Below are 20,793 nucleotides of genomic sequence, written 5' to 3' on the forward strand. Positions count from 1 at the left end.
TGGTGCATAGAGATTGGAGTATGGATCAATAGGCAACTGTTCTCTTCACTGATGAGTCCCTGTTCAGCCTAAGCACCGATTCTCGCCGTACGTTCATATGGAGAGAACCAGGGAACCACTATCAACCCTCCAATGTCCGCGAAATCGACCATTATGGCGGAGGAGGTTTAATGGTCTGGGCAGGCATCATGTTGGATGCCGCACACCTCTCCATGTCTTTGAAAAAGGCACTGTGACTGGTGTGAGGTATAGGGATCAGGTCTTGGAGCCCTATGTTCGACCTTTCAGGAGTGCAGTTGGCCGGGTTAATTTTAATGGACGATAACGCGAGGACACATACAGCTCTTCTGCTCGACGATTTTCTAGAGTGAGGATATTCGCCGGATGGATCTCCAGACCTTAACCCTATAGAGCATGTCTGGGACGCTCTGGGGAGGGCAATTGCAACTCGCAATTCCCCCGGGAACAATCCAGGGAATGAAAACAGCGTTGCTGAACGACTAAATGTTTCGTGGATCCTTCAAGTGATCTAGAAATGAGTTTGAGCCGCTCTCGATCTGTGCGACGCATCATTCAAGTGATCCATAATTATGCCGCGGATCACTTAAGTAATCTGTGTATGTGCCGGGGCTAACTTGAGTGATGCAGAGCCGCACTGGGGGTCGCTTAAGAGCTCTAAAATTGTGCCTATGTGACTCAAGGGATTTCTAATTGTGCCACGGATCGCTCAAGTGTTCTGGAACTGTATCGCGGGTCCTTTAAGTGATCTGTGAATGTGAAAAAATATCCACAGGCCTTTTTATGTGATCTGAAAAATGCCACGGGCCGCCTAAATGCTCTGGAATTGTGCCATGGATCACCTAAGCGATCTGTAAATGTGCCGCTTAGTTAATTTTTACAAAATTATGTTTGAGGGCGGCAGGCCTCCTCAGATCACCCTGGGGCACATTTGGTCCACAGGCCAAGGCTTTATCATTATATGGCTTAGAGGGTGGGTCACAATGAATTTCTAAAAAGAAATTTCGAGTTCTTAGGCTTCGAATAGCATTGAAATTAACAGAAATTGGTTATAATAGCATATAAATGTATTTTCTTTCGAAATTTCGATTTAAAAAAATAAATATCTTTTGCATTTAAAAAAATGATTTTTTGATCGTGGACGTCCCATTGTGTACTAGATGCAGATCGTCCTCATGGGGGGGGGGAGACATACATTTTCTATAATACAATTACATTATATATATCCATGGATTCTTGGGGCGGGGGGGGGGGGTCAAGCCCCGTAAAAGGTTTACTGGGGAGAGGGTGGGGGGGGGGCAAACACCGAGTCCGCAGGTTCCGATGTCTATGCCCAATAGTGTAGGTAAGATTAACTTCAACCGACACGTAAATACACAATCTGCATTGCGATGATTGAATTCGTGACTCGAAAATAAAAACAATTTATAACTCAAGAGTGACAAACTGAAAATTTTTACTATAATACGAGGATGGCAGAACAATATTTTGTAGTAACGAAGAGAACACTAATGTTCAGTTAAAAACGGGACGTATGGTGCGCGTATTAAAATTCGAAGAGTGGCACGTGCATAAAAATAATAATCTCGATTGTGGCACGGCTTGGAAGGAGGTTGGCCACCCCTAGGCTAAGTATTCATGTTTACAAGCGGAAACGAAGGAGCAGCTTCAGCACTTACATCATAGCAGAAAATTACAACTGAAACTGTTCCGGAATTATTATTCTTTAATCATGGTATTGTCCCCACACAAGAAAAAAAACTTGACAAAAATTATATATCTACAATGTAATGCAGCTTTACTTGGAATTTTATCCCCCCCCCCCTTCCCATACACCAACAGCAGGGTAGTAATAGAAACAAGTCAATATGCGCCGGTGCCTTGTCCATCTTGATGCGCGCGCACCTAGAAACAAGTCACGCCTGGCAAACAATGAAAGGTGAACGAACCAAACAATTTTCCCCTATTTTTCCCCATACAAGGGGAAAAGACAGAAAAATCAACATAGGACATAAGTAGGCGAAAGAAAAAGAAGCTACCTGTACGTACGACTGGCGCCGATACCCATTACTGAAATAGGGAATAAGTATATTTGGATTAAAATAAAAGAAAAATAATCCTTCCAGTCTGATGCATCTGGAAAAACATGAACTCTGTACGCTCTAAAATACACACAAAATCGTGAAAGAAGGGGGGGGGGGCGACCTCAGAAAAACGCCTTTTGCGAAATATTAATTTTTCCGATCTCAGCGGAAATTCCAAGATTACAACTAAAATACACGCATTCATATAAAAAAAAAGCATATTGTAAACTTTTGGATACATCCCGCTTAACACGTTTTTCAAAATCTCATTATAAACGTTGTGAAATGGAAAAACACTACAATGAGAAATCTCGATTATTAGCAGGTCCCAGATGTTGATGTCATTTGCGTTTTTGTTACTATTAATGCATTTTTTTTAGTTTTGGGGCATTTCAACGATATTTTTTCACTTTCTAATTGTTTTGACAATGAAAGATTTAAAAAAATTATATGAATACTGATTGCATTGAGTACTTACAAAAAAATATGCTTGAATTTCTTGGAAAATAAAAGATGCTTTTTGGCTTCCTAACCATAGGCATACACGAGATTTTCTCGGGGGGGGGGGGGTGATTTTTCGTTTTTTACAGCAAAAACCACTACTTTCCCTTCCCCCAGTACGCCAGTCATGGCAGCCACATCTAGCAACAGGGCCCTAGTGAATTTCTCGCGCAAAGACAAAATGAATCGTCTCAAGACCCCAAAGCCGGAGCCGTGTCAGCCCCACCCTCGTGGGAGATATACCAGTGCTCCTAACGGTTTCGTGAATTATAAATAATTTATTAGAAAAATTGTTATTTTTGACGAAATCTAAGCGAAAGGGAAAAAAAATTTACATATGATTTTGATGCTGTCAAATCTTTCTTTCGCCATTCGAATATAGCCGGTTACTCAAAAGAACTTTGTTTTATTATTTTGATGGGTTTTTCCACCGATTTACAGGGCAAGTTTTTAGAGCACTTTTGTCATTTTTCAAGATTTTTTTTTACGGCAACAACATCCGGGCCTTGATTATTAGTAAGAGTTGGGACCACGAAAACAAGTCGTACTAAGCGGGATCCACTGTATGCTTAATTTTTACATGAATGACCCTTTACGTCATATTTTTAATTAACAAGGGAGGGGAAATTATTAAATGAGGGTTGGGAAGGCATATCCGAACCCGGGAATCAGACCGCTCAGGTCTCTCTCCTCCCCCAATAAGTAATTCATAACTACACAGCGCCACGCATTTTCTCCCCGAAATTTGCCGAAAATTCCACAATTATACAGTAGGGAACTTTTACTCGCTCATGGCAATCGTTCACCAAAACTCAAATTTCAGAGATGTAACAATCCAGTATAATTTTCAAAAACAGCAAACTACTTTTTACTGTTGCCAGTTCGCTTCGTGATCATGTCAAAAAATAAAAATGGGTACTGTATATATGCGAATACCAAGGCTTCGCAAATCGAAACAAAAAATTAGGCACTAGCTAAACTTTTTATAGGAGCCATGCATAATTTTTTTTCAGAGAAAACAGTTTAAAATAAATCTATTGTGAGATTTGGTAACAAGGTTGGGTTTTTGACATAACAAGCATCAAAAACTGGTTTAAACCGCAAAAACCCATATGAATGCTTTTGAATGATGTTTCGAACGCAATAGCAATATAACATGAAAAACTTGCTTTTCGCATATTACAATGTTTTATTTTTAATCATTAATTTATTACAATTAAAACAAAATATTCATTATAATTTGCAATTTTGAATTTTTCGACATTAAAAGTCTAGAGCAGTGGTTCTCAACTGGTGCTCCGCGGAGTCCTTGGAGCTTGTATGCACTCGCCAGGGGAAAAAAACCAGTAAATTTAAAAAAAAAAATTATGAATATTTTCAAATAAAAATAAATCAGTAAATAGAAATTATATACCAGAAAGGGCTCCACGAGTCAAAAAAGACTGAGAACCACTGATCTAGAACATATAAAATATAATTCTATTGTATCTAAATTACTCGTTATATGCGTTCAATTTGCTAAGCAAAATAGAGCTGTTTATTCAAAATATGTGTGAGATAGGGGATTAAGGTTTGGTTTTCGACCTCAGAAACCAACCCACAAAGAAAGGGTCCCAGGGTGATGTCTTCAAAAACGTTTGAAAAAATTACCACTGATTCTACTCATAAATATGCACAAAAATGTAAAAAAAATCTGGAGGAATTATTGTGGGTCACTCAACAAAAATTGTAAATACAGTATAAATGTTTTGAACGCCAATAGAGGCCAAAAATAAATTTAGAAATCCTCCATCCCTAGAGTGAGGTCATTCAAACAATACATGATCAGGTACAGCACAGAAAACGAAAGAAAAAACAGAAATAACTAATTTTCAGAACAGAGAAACTGGAGGAAGCACAGGAAATGGTGAAAATGTTTTTTATAGGCGATGAGTAGCCCACTGTTATCATTTTCAATAATTTTTCGTGGCTTTAATAATTGTATTCCACCGCTAATTATTTTGTTTTTGTGAGTGTTGTCAGTGAGATGAATGTAAATTTCAATTTCAACTTTAATTTTTTCATAATTTTTTTGAGGACAACTTGGCACCTTTTCCTTGTCGGTATTAAAATAGTCAGAAACTTCTCAAAATGTTGTCAAGTAGTTTTTTATTTAATCTTAGATTGTTAAATAACAAAACCCTTACTTTTCTGCAGATTAAAGTGTTTTATATTTTGAATTATAAGTACTGAGTATAAAATACATGCAGTAAAACCTGTTTTGTAGACACCCGCAAGAAAATTTGCCCGTAAAGGCGGGGTGACTGTTAATCAGGGGTTTGAAATGCATAAATCTATTATATAAGGAATGATCATTATTTGGTAGTAAAAGTGGGGTGACCATATCTGAGGGATTTTACTGTATTTTAATATTTTAGATTTTCCTATTCAAAATTTTATTCCATAGTAAAATTTCTTGCACGCACAGCATCTGTTAATACACTACTCATTTATTCTCACATAAAAATTTCTTAGCTCAGGTTGTATAAATTCATTTTTAAAGAGTATTTTCAATCAAACCCAGAGCATGAAGATCTTGATACATAAAACATTGTTTTGTACATTTAAATAAAGGTTGTAATTTTAGCCAGAAGAAAAAAAAATCAATTTTTTCAAAATTGATTTTGATCAGGCCACTGGCTAAAAGTGGTCAAACTATTGAAATAGTCTTAAAACTGAAGTAGTAATAGTTTCACGATTTTCTTTCATATTAAATTTTAAATTTAGATCGGTTTTTATTTTTAACAAGCATCATAATATGTTATTTATAAACCAAGGTTGTATTCCTTTGGCTGTGTTCTAATCATGCGGAAAAGCTGTTTCAACTGTCCTGGCTGCTATAAATTTTGACCATATTGAGAGGTTTACTACTATAGATGACTTCAAATGGTCGAAAGAAACAGCAACCAATTCCTCCACTATTAATTTTTAAAGAGTAGTTTCTCATACAGCTGATGGCAGCTCTGAGAAAATGATAAGCCATGGAAGCCGGAACCTAGGGGCTTAGGCCATTTGAGCCCCCCCCCCAATAATTTCTGAAAAAACAATGCAATGCACCCTCCCTCTCCTTGATACGCAGTTGAATCTCATACATACGCGAGGACCAGGGTTTAAGCTACGGTTGCATTTTTCGCAAAATGCGAAAGAAAATCGTAGAATGCGAAAGTAGTAATAGCCACTTTCGCAAAAATGCGTACAGGAGGTACGAAACGACTAGACATCCAACCATCAATCATTACATTAGCATTGTAGCATTTTGCTAAAGCTTTTTCCCCTATTTTTGCTTTTTTGCGAAAGGAATTTTTTTTATCTCGCTTAAACCCTGAGGAGGACCCACAATTTTCAGCCCCCCCCCCGCGTTTTTATCATGTTGGCACCTCTGCATCATGCCACCCTCCTCACAGCACACAAGGCTGCAACTAGTAGAGGGGTCTAGTACCTTGAGCACTGGATCAGGAAGGGCACTGAGTTTATTGTTTTTCCATTCAAAATTACGGAAACTGGATGCCAAAATACGCTCTGGTCCCTGGTGACAGATCAAATTTTTGTTTCTAGTCGCAGCTCTGATAGCAGGTTCTACAACTATCAGCCTATTCAAATTCACTTAATTATCTTATTATTCATTATTTTAATCAAATAAAAAAATAGGAGAAACATTTAAAATGATTACTAAATCAGTTTCAAGACCATATTCGACCATATCCAGATGGCTAAAATTTATTTTAGCAAGTGTCCTGGTCAAAATGTCAACCCTCACTGCTATAGCTATCTTTAATTTCATTCTGAAAAGGAACAGTTGGCTAGAAAACCCTTTGACTGTCTAAAACCTTGAAGTGGAAACCAATTAGATTTTCTTTTTTTGGTGTTATACTAACATGCTATTAAAGAACCACAAGCAGTGATTTATCAAACTAAATCAGTGTTTCCTAAAGTGGAAGATGGAATGGTCCAGGGGAGGGAGAAAGAAGCTGCAGATTTAACATAGGGCCCTATGAGTTCACTTGAGTTGGCGGGTAATGAAAGAAAAAATTCTGACAAAGAGGGGATGGAACAAAAAGTTTGGAACTGGTCTAAACCATTGTTTTCCAACCTTTTTCGTCCCATTGCCCTCTTCTTCGGATTTTTTTTTGTCTTATCGCCCCCCCCCCCAACGTAATCTAACCCATAGAATCCTATGTTATACACGTAGCTTCTACTGCCCCCCCCGGAACATTCCATCGCCCCCCCCCCCCCGGGCATTCATGCCCACGTTGGGAAACATTGGTCTAAACTAAAATCTGCCTATATAAAAGAACCATTCGATTTCTGTGTTTAATGTTTTGTTGTCAACTGGTGATTAATTAAAGCAGAATATCTATAATAATGCTCTATCCAAACAAATATATTTTACAAGAAAAAATACATATATATTATTCAAAATTATGTAGATAGTATAAAATTATTTCACAATCATATTAAGTACTTTAAACATTACATCCAATTAATGTATTGCCAATGGGGAATTTTTATGCTAAAAAGTAATATTTCAGGTTTTTGACGTGACCATCAAAACTGCCATACATCAGAAAACCTGCCGACCCTGCTTGGTAACACTTTTACATATTAGTAAACTGGTTGACACAATTTCCAAAAAAAGTTTGTGTTGTCCTTAGACTATAACTTAACAATCACACATAGGAAATTTTACAATTTTTAGCTGTAATGGAAACAGATGGCAGCACCAGCAAGAATATGAAACAATCACAACTCGGACAAAAGAAATATGTTAGGGGTCACCCATACACTGTTAACATACACATTCTAGAATGCGGGGCTCCGAATCCCAGGCGACTACTGAGAAATTCACACTGGCACCTAAACAATTATTAAATTAAATTCTTTGGCCAAGACAAAATTTTTGGAAATTATGTCATCAAGTCTAGCAACATTGGAAACGGTTCACTAAGTCCTGAAAAAAAGCAGGAAAAACACTATTTTCATCATTTTGATCGAAAAATATATGCTTGGCTCTTAAGAAATTTAGATGGCGCCTTAAGTATTTTTCAATTTCCATTCTATCAATAATTCATCCTCGACAAGTTTTTTTTTTTTTGGTCAGTAGTAAATTTATTACGATCACAATCTCATGTTAATTAATAATGACCTCTCACTGCTATTGCCAAAGGGCAAGATTTTTATATAAAAGATTGCTGAATGATTGTAGTCTTTTAACCCTCAGCATGCTCCCATCATCCAAGAATGATCAGCATAGTATCGTGCTCAATCATCAAGGGATGTGATTACAATTTTTTTTTCTTATATATATGTATAAATACTTAGTTTTTATATTATTTCTCTACTTTCTTACAGGTTTGCCTGTACTGTATTCAGTGGGCATACATTGTTAAGTAGTGGTACAGCGCTTGTCTACCCTGATTGCTATTTTGTCTGTGACTGCGGGTTCAAATCCAGATTCTGTGTTTGAACCATACCCCCTTTTTTTTTAATTATGTTTGATTTGCAAGTCTGAGTTTGATTGCCATCTATCTTTCACAAGACAACTGGAAATTTTTTTTATTACTCAGCCAGACTGAGAGCATCTTTTCTCCGACGAATAGCAATAGTGGGCTCAAACCAGAGCAGAAGAGCCTAGAACATTAAACGGAGTGAGATGCGAGTGATAGAGTACTTGGTTCCACACGGAAAACACGATCGTACTCGAGTGGTCATCACACCAAACAGCAATCTGCTTCATTTCTGTTCGAAAAATTCAAAAATTGCAAATTATAATTTTGTGTTAATTATTGTAATAAATTAATGTTTAAAAATAAAACATTGTAATATGCAAAAAAGAAAGGTTTCCCATCATGTTATCAACCTAGTGGGTTCAAAATATTATCCAAAAGCATTCATTAGGTTTTCAATGGTTTAAACTAGTTTTTGACATCAAAAACCCTACTCTGGCAATGTGTGTGAGCCTATTCTCATTTTAATTCAGAGTTATAACTTTCGATTACACTTTAGAAGCTTATCAAGAGCTTCAGTTTCCAAGTTATAGGAACCCAAGATATATTTGTATAAAAATATAAATATATAAACAATATGCATGTTTAGCTAGAAAAACATCTTATTTATGTCTTGGCGAAAATAAATTGGTGGCAAATTGTATTTGCACCAAGGCAGCATCCAAGCAGCCCTGGAAGATTTTTTCCTCTTGTTTCTTATTGTCTTATTGGAACTTTTGAACTGAATGTGAATTTTTTTTTTTACATATGCCATGTACCATCCCATCTTTCAATGATCATACAATAGTGACCTTCTTAAGCTTGGCCCATTTATAATAAAGAATATATACTAGGCTAGGGCTTGACAAATCCCAGGTCACCAGGGCTACTTAAAAATTATGTGGTACTGGTGATAAAATTTTCTTTGTGTAATTAATAGCTGACAAAAGAAATAGGCTCGGTTCCTAGATTTTCTTTTCTTAATTTAGTCATGAGTCCAATACTAAGTTATACAATCTAAAAACAATCTAATTTCCTGTTTTCCTCAGAAAACAAGGGAAAACCATGTCTAATGAAATTTATTTCCACTGAAAAATTATGGAAATTCACACAAAATCCTTGTTCACTAATTCGCATCTATATTCTATTTCACCCCTCTAAATCCCATTGCAGAATGAAAATACTCCTTCACAAATTTTAGGGGTTTTTTTTGATAAAGTTACATCTTTTTTTCTATAAAAAAAATACTTCTACAAAGCTAGTCCTCAAAATTTTGGAGAGGAATCAAATTACTCTTCAAAATTATTTTTTCAGATACCATTGCACATAATGAAGACTTGTGGATACAATTGTTTGGAAAGAAATGAATATGGCTGTAAATCCGAGTTTGACAGATCATGGGCATCAGGTCATCATGGAGGCTAAAATTTTCCATGTATGGTCATTATGTTCCTTCATGAAACATAAGAATGTGAACTCATAATCAGGAAATCAAGAAAGAAAAATTTCTTGGGTTGAATATATGTTATGTAGATAGAATCTATCATACACTTTAACCACTATCATCATCAACCTGTTCCATATTCATCAGCTCCATCATGAATAAATTTCATAATATAAATTATGTACATAGATGATCAAGGTCACATACAAATCAGAGCGACAAAAAAAAAAAATGAACTGTCACATATATTTAAAAATCAAAATAGAGGGTGATGCTCACTGACCTCGAGTACACTGTCGTCACCAAGTGCCCATCTTGACTGTTTGCCACCATAGTTCTGAAAATCTGGATCTGTCTGGGGCCTTTGAAAGAAATAACCAACCATCGCATCATCTTGAGAGCGTGTAGCTATGTGCCTGGCTGACTGCACAGCACTCATTTCTGGATGGCCGTTGGTCAGTACTTCATGTGGTCGGTCAGCCCAAACCACTTCATTCATGCTAAAAAAAAATACAATGAGTATTTATAATAAACACATCACAATAAAGCTGTTTTAACATGACTTCATGTACCTCATTACCAGTAGTAAAATATCGAGTTCAGAATTTAATTCACACCTGAAAGTCACTCATATCATGAAAATCTCAAAGCAATAGCAATGGTCAACCACAGTTGATTTAGAATACTTTTGATAGTAGTCAGACATTCCTATCTGACGAAGTACAGATGACTGGATACCAAGCAAATATAATTGGAAAATCACATTCCTGTGGGAAATCCAACCACCAACTTTGCACTTTTGTTTCGTTTTATGTCGCCATCTGGAGGCTAATTTCGTTATGAGCTGCTGCTGAGTTAGGATGCTGTCTATTACCCAGTCCCATTCAGCTCAAAAGGAACACAGTGTTCTTTGGAAAGAAAATGTCTGTCCTCTGAAGTTGAATGGTAAAACACGCACCAGGAAAGTGCAAGATTGGTGGTTCAATTCCCCACAGAGGAATGTGACTTTTCTTTCCAATCATCTTCGCTTGGTATATCCAGTGTGCCATCTGTACTTCACACAATTGGTGGAGAGGTTTACCGTTTCTTTCCTATTTGAGCATGTTATTTAAGCATTTTTTAACTGTCACCACAAAGACCAATAAAGTTTTTGAAACAATTTCACAGACCACCAACTTACAGCATAAGAGGTGCAATCACGACTTGTATTTCACAGGAAATTCTTGTATTTTTTTGTTGCATCAACTTTTTATTTAAACATTTGCTTGGATTGATAATCTTACCTTGTTTGAAGATAATTTTTATAACTTTATAAATTATATTATGATAATTATAGATATAAATAAAAATATTCATTTCATATATTTGTCGCACATGTTCAATCTTTCTTCCATGAACAACATCTAATTCGAAATTCACTGATTTTCAATAGCTCTTCATTTCCTGCACAATGGTATTTTATCAATGACTTTAGCTACAGCCAGGGTTGGGATTTTGATGTCAAAAGTGTTAAAACTGTCAAAAACCTATAAATGAATGCTTTTAATGTTTTGAACACAATAGGTATATACACTGCTGGCCACCCAAATTGCAACACCAAGAAAGACAAGAGATATCGCAACAATATTTATTTTGTAGATAACATGTTGACCAAGCATCAAATGATTAAATTTATAGACTTCTGTGAAGTGTGGTTCCTGCCAAAATCAGTAGCCAGAGTAGCCGCCATTGTTGGAGATCACCGCTGCCACACGCCTCGGCATTGATTCAAAGAGACTTTGGATGTGTTCTTGGGGTACAGCAGACCAAGCAGCTTCCACGCGTTGCCAAAGTTGATCTGGTGTGGCAGCTGGGGATGTAATCTTGGTCAATCGTTGAGCAACCATGGACCACATGTTTTCTATCGGCGAAAGATCCGGAGAGCGAGCTGGCCAGGGAAGCAATTCAATCTGGCAATTGACGAAGAACCTTTGGACAATGTGTGCCACGTGTGGTCGCGCATTATCCTGTTGAAATATGGCTGTGGGCAAGCCCTGAAGGTAAGGAAGGACAACTGGCTCCAACACCTCGGAGATGTAGCGCTAGCTTTTTAAAGTACCGGCAATGCGTACTAGAGGAGTGCGAGAGTGATATCCAATACCGCCCCATACCATAATACCCGGTGCAGGACCAGTGTGGCGGTGCATAACGCAGCTGTTCAGCATCCTCTCTCCACGGTGTCTCCAGACTCGAATCCGACCATCGTGGTGTTGCAGACAGAAGCATGACTCGTCAGTAAAGACAATTTCATTCCATTGTGCGTCCACATCCTTCTTTCATCGCACCATTGGCGGCGGAGACATCTGTGGTTCTGCGTCAAGGGTAGACGAAGCAATGGATGCCTTGCGGACAGAACACTCTGCTGTAAATGGCGTCGAATGGTACGCACAGACACTGGATGATGCGGTACAAACTGAATGTGCGGTGCTATGGTTCGTGATGTGGCTGAGCGATCCGTCACTGCCATACGCACAATACGCCTGTCATCACGTGAAGTGGTGCACTGAGGTGGATGTGATCGAACACGTCGGTCCGTCGTACCCTCCTGCATTCAACGATCACATATCCGCATTACAGTTGTTTGGTTTCGTCCAGCACGACTACCGATTTCCCTGAAAGATAATCCACAATCTCGGTAGGCTACTATCCTTCCTCTGTCGAACTCGGATACTTGATCAAAAGATGATTGCTGTTTTCTACGAGGCATAATTGATCGTTTTTTTGAAAAAACCACAAGGAAAAACACAATTGCCGTACTTCAAATCATCGAAATCTCCAAGCCTTAAATAGCGCTTTGAAGTGGCGCCACAGGCGCGCGTGATGTGCGTCTGCGCTGAAATTCTAATCATTTGCATATCTCACCTCCGCTAATGCATGTTGTAAATTTCATATTATTTGCATGCTTCCTTCAGGGTGTTGCATTTACGGTGGCCAGCAGTGTATATTACGATGAAAACTTACTTTTTTAAACAATAATTAAAAGAAAATACTAATTATAATTTGCAATTTTTATTTTTCAACATAGTCTAGAATATATAAAATATAATTTTATGGTTTATTAATCTAAAGCTACTGATTACCTGTGTTCAATTTGCTAAGCAAATAGAGCTGCTTATTCAAAATATGTATAATAGGGGATCAGTTAGGTTTTGACTTCCGAAACTAAATCAGTATTAAAACAGTCAAAAACTTATTGTCAATGTTGTCCAGGGATCATTCTGCGCGAATGATCCCAAAAACATTAGAAGATGAAGGGGAAAGAAGTGCCAATTTTTAAAGAACACTGACTTTTTGTGACTCTTGCTTGGTTTTTTTTTCATTTCACATGGGTGATGTCAGTCTTTCCATCATGACCGATGTTTATGTCCATACCACAACTTGTACAAAAAGGAAAAGTCTGCCCTTTTCTGGAACATTTGATGAAAGAAAATTCATCGGGGAATAAGTATCTTTAAAATTAATTAAATGTTTTTTTGCTTATCAGTATTCATGTTTTGTTATATCACACGTACGTAACTTCAATGAAAGAAATTTTAACCACATGCGCGTCACTATAATCTTCAATTAATTATTATCCAGGACTATTGGCTGCTAAGCTATTTCCTTCAACGATAAGACAAACAACTTTCTTGTTACCATCAGAGGGTTTGTAAAACTTCCTTGAAAAAGGAATTTCTCACTATTCCCCCATTTACGACATGTGACATCATTTCGAAAGGGGCCTCTTCATGCCCCACAAGAAATTCCTTAAGAATTGTTTTCAGAAGTGGGGATTTTTTTAAAATGAAGTAGGGAATTTTTAGGAACAATTAGGGATTTTTGTGATTTTGTAAAAATTCTGGAGATTTAAGAACTTTTTGGGAGGTTGAGGGATGAAGCTAAAATTTGGGAGACTTGGCAGCTATGCAGACACCCCCCATTCGATTGAAATTAAATTATGAAGTCTCTGCAGACCACAGGATAAGAAATGCTGCTTTATAACATTTCAGCATATTTTTAGACAATATGTGGGAAATGGTCAGTAATCAAAACCAAAAGGTACGCTTTTTCCAAATTAATGTGATTTAGAAAGCTTTTGATTGTCGACTAGTGTTCCTACTCATGCTTCTCTCTATTTAGGGACTTTTTCTTTACCCATAAAAAAAATCCCAATAATGCTTGGCTTGTTAAAACTAATTGGCCCAGGAACCAACCAGTACTAATATATCTTTACTTGTAGTGCACATAAACAAAAGATATGAGAAAGACGAAACATCTCAAATGTCATAATTCCTAACTAATACAATCAACTCGTAAACAACAACTCGTCAACAATAAAACTAATCAACTCGTCTAAAAAAGTGATAGATGATTTGAAGAGAAGAATAAAAGTGTTTTTAGTGATTTCGCATAGAACTGAAAGGAGGGGGGGGGATGTCTGAATTTATAAAAAGTATCAAGTAAAAACCATACCAGGATTTCAAAGCTAATAAAAATACACCACAAAAGTGACAACTAAAAGAATAAAGGTGAGATTATATAATGGAATAAATCCAAAAGTCATATGATTACATGATGCGCAGGCAAGGGCAACACAGTTTGAATACATCAAATCCTCTTATCACATGCAATTGAGTACAATTTGAATGCTAAGCCATACAACCAGTGATGTCATTGATATGCTACAGGGATTGAAAATTAAAACTTCAGAGAAGATAAAAAAAATTGGGTCCCTTAGCCCCAAGCAATTTTCATCTGTTTAGTCCACTAAAAAACGATCTTGGAGGCAAACACTTTACAGATGATGAAGAGGTTCAAGATAAAATCCTAATGTGGCTGAGACAGCAACCCAAAGAATTTTATACAGCTGCTATTGGGGCACTGATGAAACGATGGGATAAGTGCATAAATATTAGTGAAGATTATGTTGAGAAATAAATTAGTTTTGAAGTGATTGTCTCTTCAAGTTACTTTTAATTATCTTTTGTGACCTTACTTAATGACTCAGCTACGTAATTTCAAAACTAATAAACTTATCACTAAAATAATTGATTCAAAGAAAGAGATCAAAGCGTCCAGGAGAGGTAAAACTGTAATCCTAGATAGGCCCTGCAATCACATGATAAATGGGGATGGGTGCTTGTCACCCATCTTTTGATCTGAAAATAAGTATATTATTCCTTCTGCAATGGTATGTTATTTTTTAATGGCACCATCTCTAGACACCTTAAGCTGCAATAAGCAGTCAAAATGTGAAAACTCATTCTATGGCTAAGAATAAAAGAAAAATTTACATCCGAAATTTCAACATAGCTCTCACAACTTACCCTACACCCCAGGATTTGAAATAAGATCAACTCAAACAGATATGAAGACATTCAATTTATCCCCTGGACAATAATTTCCCAACCGTTTTTGTCCCATCGCCCCCAACGCAATCTAACGCATAGGATCCCATGTTATACCAGTAGCTTCTACCGCTCCCCTGGACGTTTCTATCGCCCAAGTAACTCTTCCTGTTTTTTTTTATGTTTCCCTCAAAGCAGAAACCAAATACGTCTGACAAAAATCTTAAGAATTTGAAGAAAATGAATTATGTGTAAAAGATTCTGTGTACAAAATTCTAATTTTTACTGCAGAACATTTTTAGTCAGCACAGGGTTCATAGTAAAACAATACAAAACATTCTGCTTTGGGATGTGTTTCTAATCAGCATGAAATTAACATAACTTTGTATCAACTTATTGATGTGATCTCTCTATTCAAACTTGCCAAACCAATTAGTAAAAATTAGGTTCATTAACTAAATTGTGCCACGAGATGCACAAATAAGATTTTCACATGCATTTTTTCTAAAATTTTAGGTATTTCACACACAGCAGCACAGCCAATAATTATATCTCACGGTATTAGACAAAATCAACATGTGCTTGAAACCAAATATTCACACATCATAAATTGTCACAGTCAGACTAATGAAAAGCATCCCCCTCATGGGAATTGAATAAAGAATGACTTTATAAGTGGGATGATTTATTGATGAGAAGCCAAATTTTATAATCATTTAGGCAGGGACTTTTATAGACAGACATCATGAATGGGTTAAATTTAGAAGAAATAGACATTATGCCCATGTCAGTGCTAGACGACAAGTCTCAGGTGTGCCAGACCAACTAGAAAATCTACATCCACACCCAAAATTTTTGATTTGCAGTTGTGAAATATGGAGTTCAAAAGAACTGTGCAAAATGTTCTGATTTTGTAACAGTGTTTTTCAACATGTGAAGGCGACATCAAGTCCCATAAAAGGCAAGAAAAAATTTTAAATCAGTCATCCTAAAAAAATTGACTACGAACAAATTTGGCTGGCAACTAAATTTGTTTTTCAATTTGTCGAGCCCTGGTCTATATCTAACATCATATCTGCTATCTTGCTGAATATAAACGACATTAATACTTAATTTTCTGTCTAAAACCATGCCTGTTAAATCACACGAATCCTTGCTCTGAGTGAAGTTCGAAGACTCCAGAGATCAAATGTTAAATACTGCATTATTGCCTGTCATATAGAATTCACTGATTGTAACAACCAGTGCGAGACCTTGGTAGTTTTCATTCCATCAAGAGCAATGAATTGTTTGTTTTAAACTTTTTTTGCATGAATTGAAATAAAACAGTGATCTTTGTGTATTCTCGAATTATCTTAATATAAACTTTATTAGCAATTTTATTCGAATGGGGCCAAGTTAAAATGAATAGTGTAATTAATATATTAAGTTTTCTCCTATTATTATATTCACTGACATGGGTGAAAAACATTTGATCAGTTATAAGATCAGATCCAAACAAATTCCATCAACTGTCTGGCGTCTACACATAAATGAGAAAATTTTTGAAGGAATTTATTCCAATCTTCCTAAAGAATATAGCGGTATTAAAAAAAAACCCAATCGGAGGTGAACGAATTTGTGGAAGGACATCCAACAGTTGCACGCGCTCAATTTTCGCTGTATTTGTAATAATAATGATGGGTGGGGTGGGACCGTGTGTGTGCGTGGTTTTTGTGGAAAAAGCATCGCATCAATTAAAAGGCACAACAAACAAAAAAAAGAATGAACAGATATCCTTTGTTTATTTCGGGAAAAATCCACAAACTAAGCCTAGCGCGTCCAACCCGCACGAGGTTGAACCAAAGCGCATAGCGGGTAAGCTATCGGTACCCGAGGGGGAGAGAAAAAATTGGCCGGTATCGAAAATAATAGCCATTTAAGTTATAGCAGTCACACATCTCGTTCACACACTACCATTGATGACTATAATAAGTATAACATACCCTGATGGAGTGGATTTCATAATCGGTTATCGCCTTGGCTTCTGGTCGAAGCGTGCGACATATTGGACGACTAGCGAATCATGGGTAAAAATGAACATGGAGCTCAGGCGCGTTCGCTCGCTCTCTCCTCTATTCCAGCATGTACACACACACAAAATATCCCGAGAGATCTCGACTAAACATGGTTTTTTGCAAAACAGTTTTTAGTGGTAAGTTCAATGAAAATGTGCATTTGTGTTATCCTGTTCTCTGTTAAAAAAAAATCCCAGGATAAAATAAATAATATATAATAATCTCTCCAAACGTGGGAGACAAAACCCTTTGTTCGGGCGTCTCTTTCTCTCTTCACGCACTTGAGCAACGACTTTCGCTCGTTGTTGTTTACCGTCTATCCCTCTGATATGGTTGCTACAAATTAATCTTGGCGAGTTTTTCTTCTTCCATTTGGCGTGAAATAATATTAACACAATAAATAAGATTGAGTTACAGGTTGTTACATTGTTGCTCTCCCCCCCCCCCCCAAACACAATATCAATTTCCTTTTATCTTTTTTTTTTTTTTGCAACAGTAAAGGAAATGGGAAAAAAAAAGAAGTCGAAGCTTTGCCTTTCGAACACTGTGCTGTAGGGAAAAGCGGTCTTCAACGCATAGCCCGCGGGCCACATTTGGCCCTCGAAGCTTTCTGTCATGGCCCGCCGATCATTTGCAGAAAATGATCGAAAAAATCAAAGAAAACATTGAAAAACGATTAATTCCAGAACAAATGAAAGAAATAATTACGGAATAAATGGTAAAAATCAGAATGAATGAATTAATTTTTGAAACAATTTCAGAGTTAGAGAAAAAAATAACTTGTAAATCAATAAGAGAAATAATTTCGCAATTTCTGAGAAAAATTTTATTCTAAATTGAAAAGGAAAATAATTTCAGAATTATCGAAATAATTAAAGAATCATTCAAAGTGATTTCAGATTAAAATTAATTTACTCAGCAATTAAAACTTTTCAGAAATTAGTCAAACATTTATTTTCAGAACTAACCGAAATTGATAATAAAAAAAATAATTTCAGAATACATAAACATCTTCAATTATTTTTGTTCCTGTCCAACTCAGGGCCCCGTTGCCCCTTCTATTAAAATGTCAATAAATTATGAGAGTTGGTGGCCCGGCGAGCTTCGTGGGAAGTTTCAAATTAGCCCACCGTGTCTAAAAGGTTGAAGACCCTCGGGCTATGTTAACAATAAGTTGTGCATTACAGTGGACTCGCGTCGCGAGGTCCCGGGTTCGAACTACAGTGGTGGTCGGTTGAAGTTGGTTTTCTGTCGTTCCCAACTTCAAGGCGCGAATGCGAGCCGATCTCCCCTTTAAAGCCCCGTTCACATGTGCAAGATTGGGGGTCGCTTTGGTGGTAATTACCGGCATGACAAATTTTTCCCCCTCGTAGGGAAGAAAAAGGTGGGAGAGAAGCTCATCAAAAAAGTCCCATCTTTCTTGGGGTGGATTGGAGGTCGACACCGACCTTCTCTCCCATAATCCTTTGCGCCGCGAAAACTGCTATAAGCTCCTTCGTCAACCATCTTGAATCAATCACTTCCGTTCAACCAACGTAACCAGTGACGACTTCCGGAAAGAAGCGGGGGATTACCGGCATAAACTTAACGACATGTGAACGGTTTGTAGCGAAAATCCCCGTTATCGGGAACTTCCCGGGATGTTTTATTGCACATGTGAACGCGGCTTAAAAAGACTAGCCACAGAAAGCAAGTCCTACAAATGTAATTTAATTATAACACATCATTCAATTAACTTTTGAAACATAGGTGGCAGCACTGAAAAATCAAGCACAACACTGCATACACACACAGTTACACTTCAGGCACAACTCACTAGGTAGTAAATCGTCCATAGATGGTGATAGACCTGAGTTGTGCTCGGTTTGAAAGAAAGTAGGACCTCTTATAATGGACACTTTTTGAAAAACGTCAACGGACTTTAATGCGTTTTACTTCCCGCAAAAAGACAAAAATTTCGGTCCCAAGGGTGTCCATTATCGAGAGGTTCCTCTGAATAAACAAACAAAAAAAAAAACCTTTTTGAGATAATTTGTAAAGGATGCAAAAAATTTGAAGGGGAGTTTAAAAAACGAATCAAATATTGTGTTAAAAAATGGAAATGGAAAAAACAATAATAATACAGCATTTTTCAAAATTCTGTGTGCAAATAACCAAGATGTCTTACATAGGTTAAAAAAAAAATGTTTGAGGGCACGTTGATGTTTCACAATTTAAGCGGTTTTAAAATTTCCCTGACCGGCATCATACCGGGGCGGCTCGTGGGCCGTAGTTTTAAGGGGCATGCCAAATCCGAGTTGAAAGGGCAAAAAAATTTTGTTGACTAAAAAAAAAAACGTAGTCGGGTATGCCTAAATAGGTCCCACACGGGTAGAGATTTTTTTTTCTCGATCCGACACTGATAAAAACTGCCACAGTTGAAATCCCTAAATCCTCCACAAAAAAAAAACCGCATCTTTTTAAAAAATATATTATTTTTCTCATTTTATACAGGTGATAGTCACTTCCACCAACTCCGAGAATAATAAAGAAAACAGAGGAAGAGAAATACTTTGGCCTTTTCTATTTTTTATACTGTCGGCATATATCCTATACTACCCCGAAAAGAGGGGAAGAAAAACACCACGTTTCTCTCCTTTTATCAAAATTTGAATAAAGGTTGACTCCGTCAACTGGCAGTTGATCAGGCAGGTTGGGGGAATGAAAAACATTTTATCGAACAGAGTCTTGCTCAGAAAAGTAGTTGGGCTCGGCACTGACGAAATAAAGGGGTTTTAAGGAAGCGATGCATCGAGTTCTAGGCATTGATTTATCCAAAATCAAGGCATCGATAAGAATGCAAGGGTTGAAGTAATTTTGTATATCAACTGCGAAGCACCACCCTTTTGAGATGGGACATCAGGGCCACGCATGACATCGCTACAGGAAGGGCGCCAAATCAGGAGTGAGGAAAAAAAATGCAGAAAAAATTGGAAAAAGTTTTGTAAAATTTTTAAACTATGAATGTATTAAAGTAATAGTTTTTGCAGAGAAAACTGATTTTCGACGCATAAGCATGGCGTATACAAACTTGCTAATTTTCTGAGTAAATTTACTGGTGAAATTTATACGACAGAGGTGTGCCGAAAAAATGTCTCGCATGGGCCAGAATTTTGTCTCGAGGCACCCTGCGTGACCTACTGGCAAAATAATTTGCGGGTTCCCTCACACGCGGTATAAATTTTCTCTAATTCCTTATCATTTCACTTTGATCATTTTTGTCGCACCACGGTCATTTTTCTGCACACGAGGGCTAATTAGACCGGGACCTACAATTTATTGCCGATTCCGAACGGCAGGCTTGTTTTTTATACTCACCGAGCGGTTGGTGCGCTAACCCCTCGGTGGGGGACTCCCAGCGGTAGCAATTTTTTGCCGCGGTCAAGTCGCCGTTTTTTGCTGTACCCCTGTGTCAGGAAAGTTTTCTGACAAGGACGAACCGGGTATCGAACTCGCGACACCTCTAACCATCCTTTGGTACTTTAGGCGAGTATCTTATCGACCGGGCTACTGCGCCCTTATCATTTCAGACTCGGCTAACGAATGGTTTAGTCAAGGAATTCACTCGCTAACATAACAGCCGCATTGTGAGCTGAATTTTCGCGCAAAAATAATTAGAACATTGCTGTCACTTGAGCTTGATGAATAGTCTGCTCAGAATCGCTTTTCCATATTTATGTACTTTTTTTGGGCCAATCAATGTAAAATAAATGGATAAGATGTGTGGTTTTTTTTGAGCCCAGAATTCAACGGTTTTAAAGC

General features: G+C 37.2%; 1 protein-coding gene across 5 annotated transcripts in view; it reads right to left on the reverse strand.

Annotated features, from left to right (window-relative positions):
- pum (pumilio) overlaps positions 1-20,793 on the reverse strand; it is a 134,366-nt gene that overhangs the window by 82,773 nt on the left and 30,800 nt on the right. For 2 of the 5 annotated variants that reach the window (XM_089251031.1, XM_089251029.1), the window contains exons 1-2: positions 16,921-17,237; positions 9,853-10,069 (exon numbers count right to left, since the gene is read on the reverse strand). In XM_089251031.1, the coding sequence (XP_089107157.1) occupies positions 9,853-10,069; positions 16,921-16,940 (237 nt within the window). In that variant the 5' untranslated portion in view covers positions 16,941-17,237. Of the gene's footprint in view, positions 1-9,852; positions 10,070-16,920; positions 17,285-20,793 lie in introns of those variants that run through there. The other 3 variants (XM_089251033.1, XM_089251030.1, XM_089251032.1) reach the window with 2 other exon arrangements.

The sequence above is a fragment of the Pholcus phalangioides genome, unplaced genomic scaffold (genome assembly GCF_987345545.1).
Source record: "Pholcus phalangioides strain wild (caught in Gottingen) unplaced genomic scaffold, Ppha-v1.0 ptg000024l_1, whole genome shotgun sequence".
In the NCBI taxonomy this organism is placed as follows: domain Eukaryota; kingdom Metazoa; phylum Arthropoda; class Arachnida; order Araneae; family Pholcidae; genus Pholcus; species Pholcus phalangioides.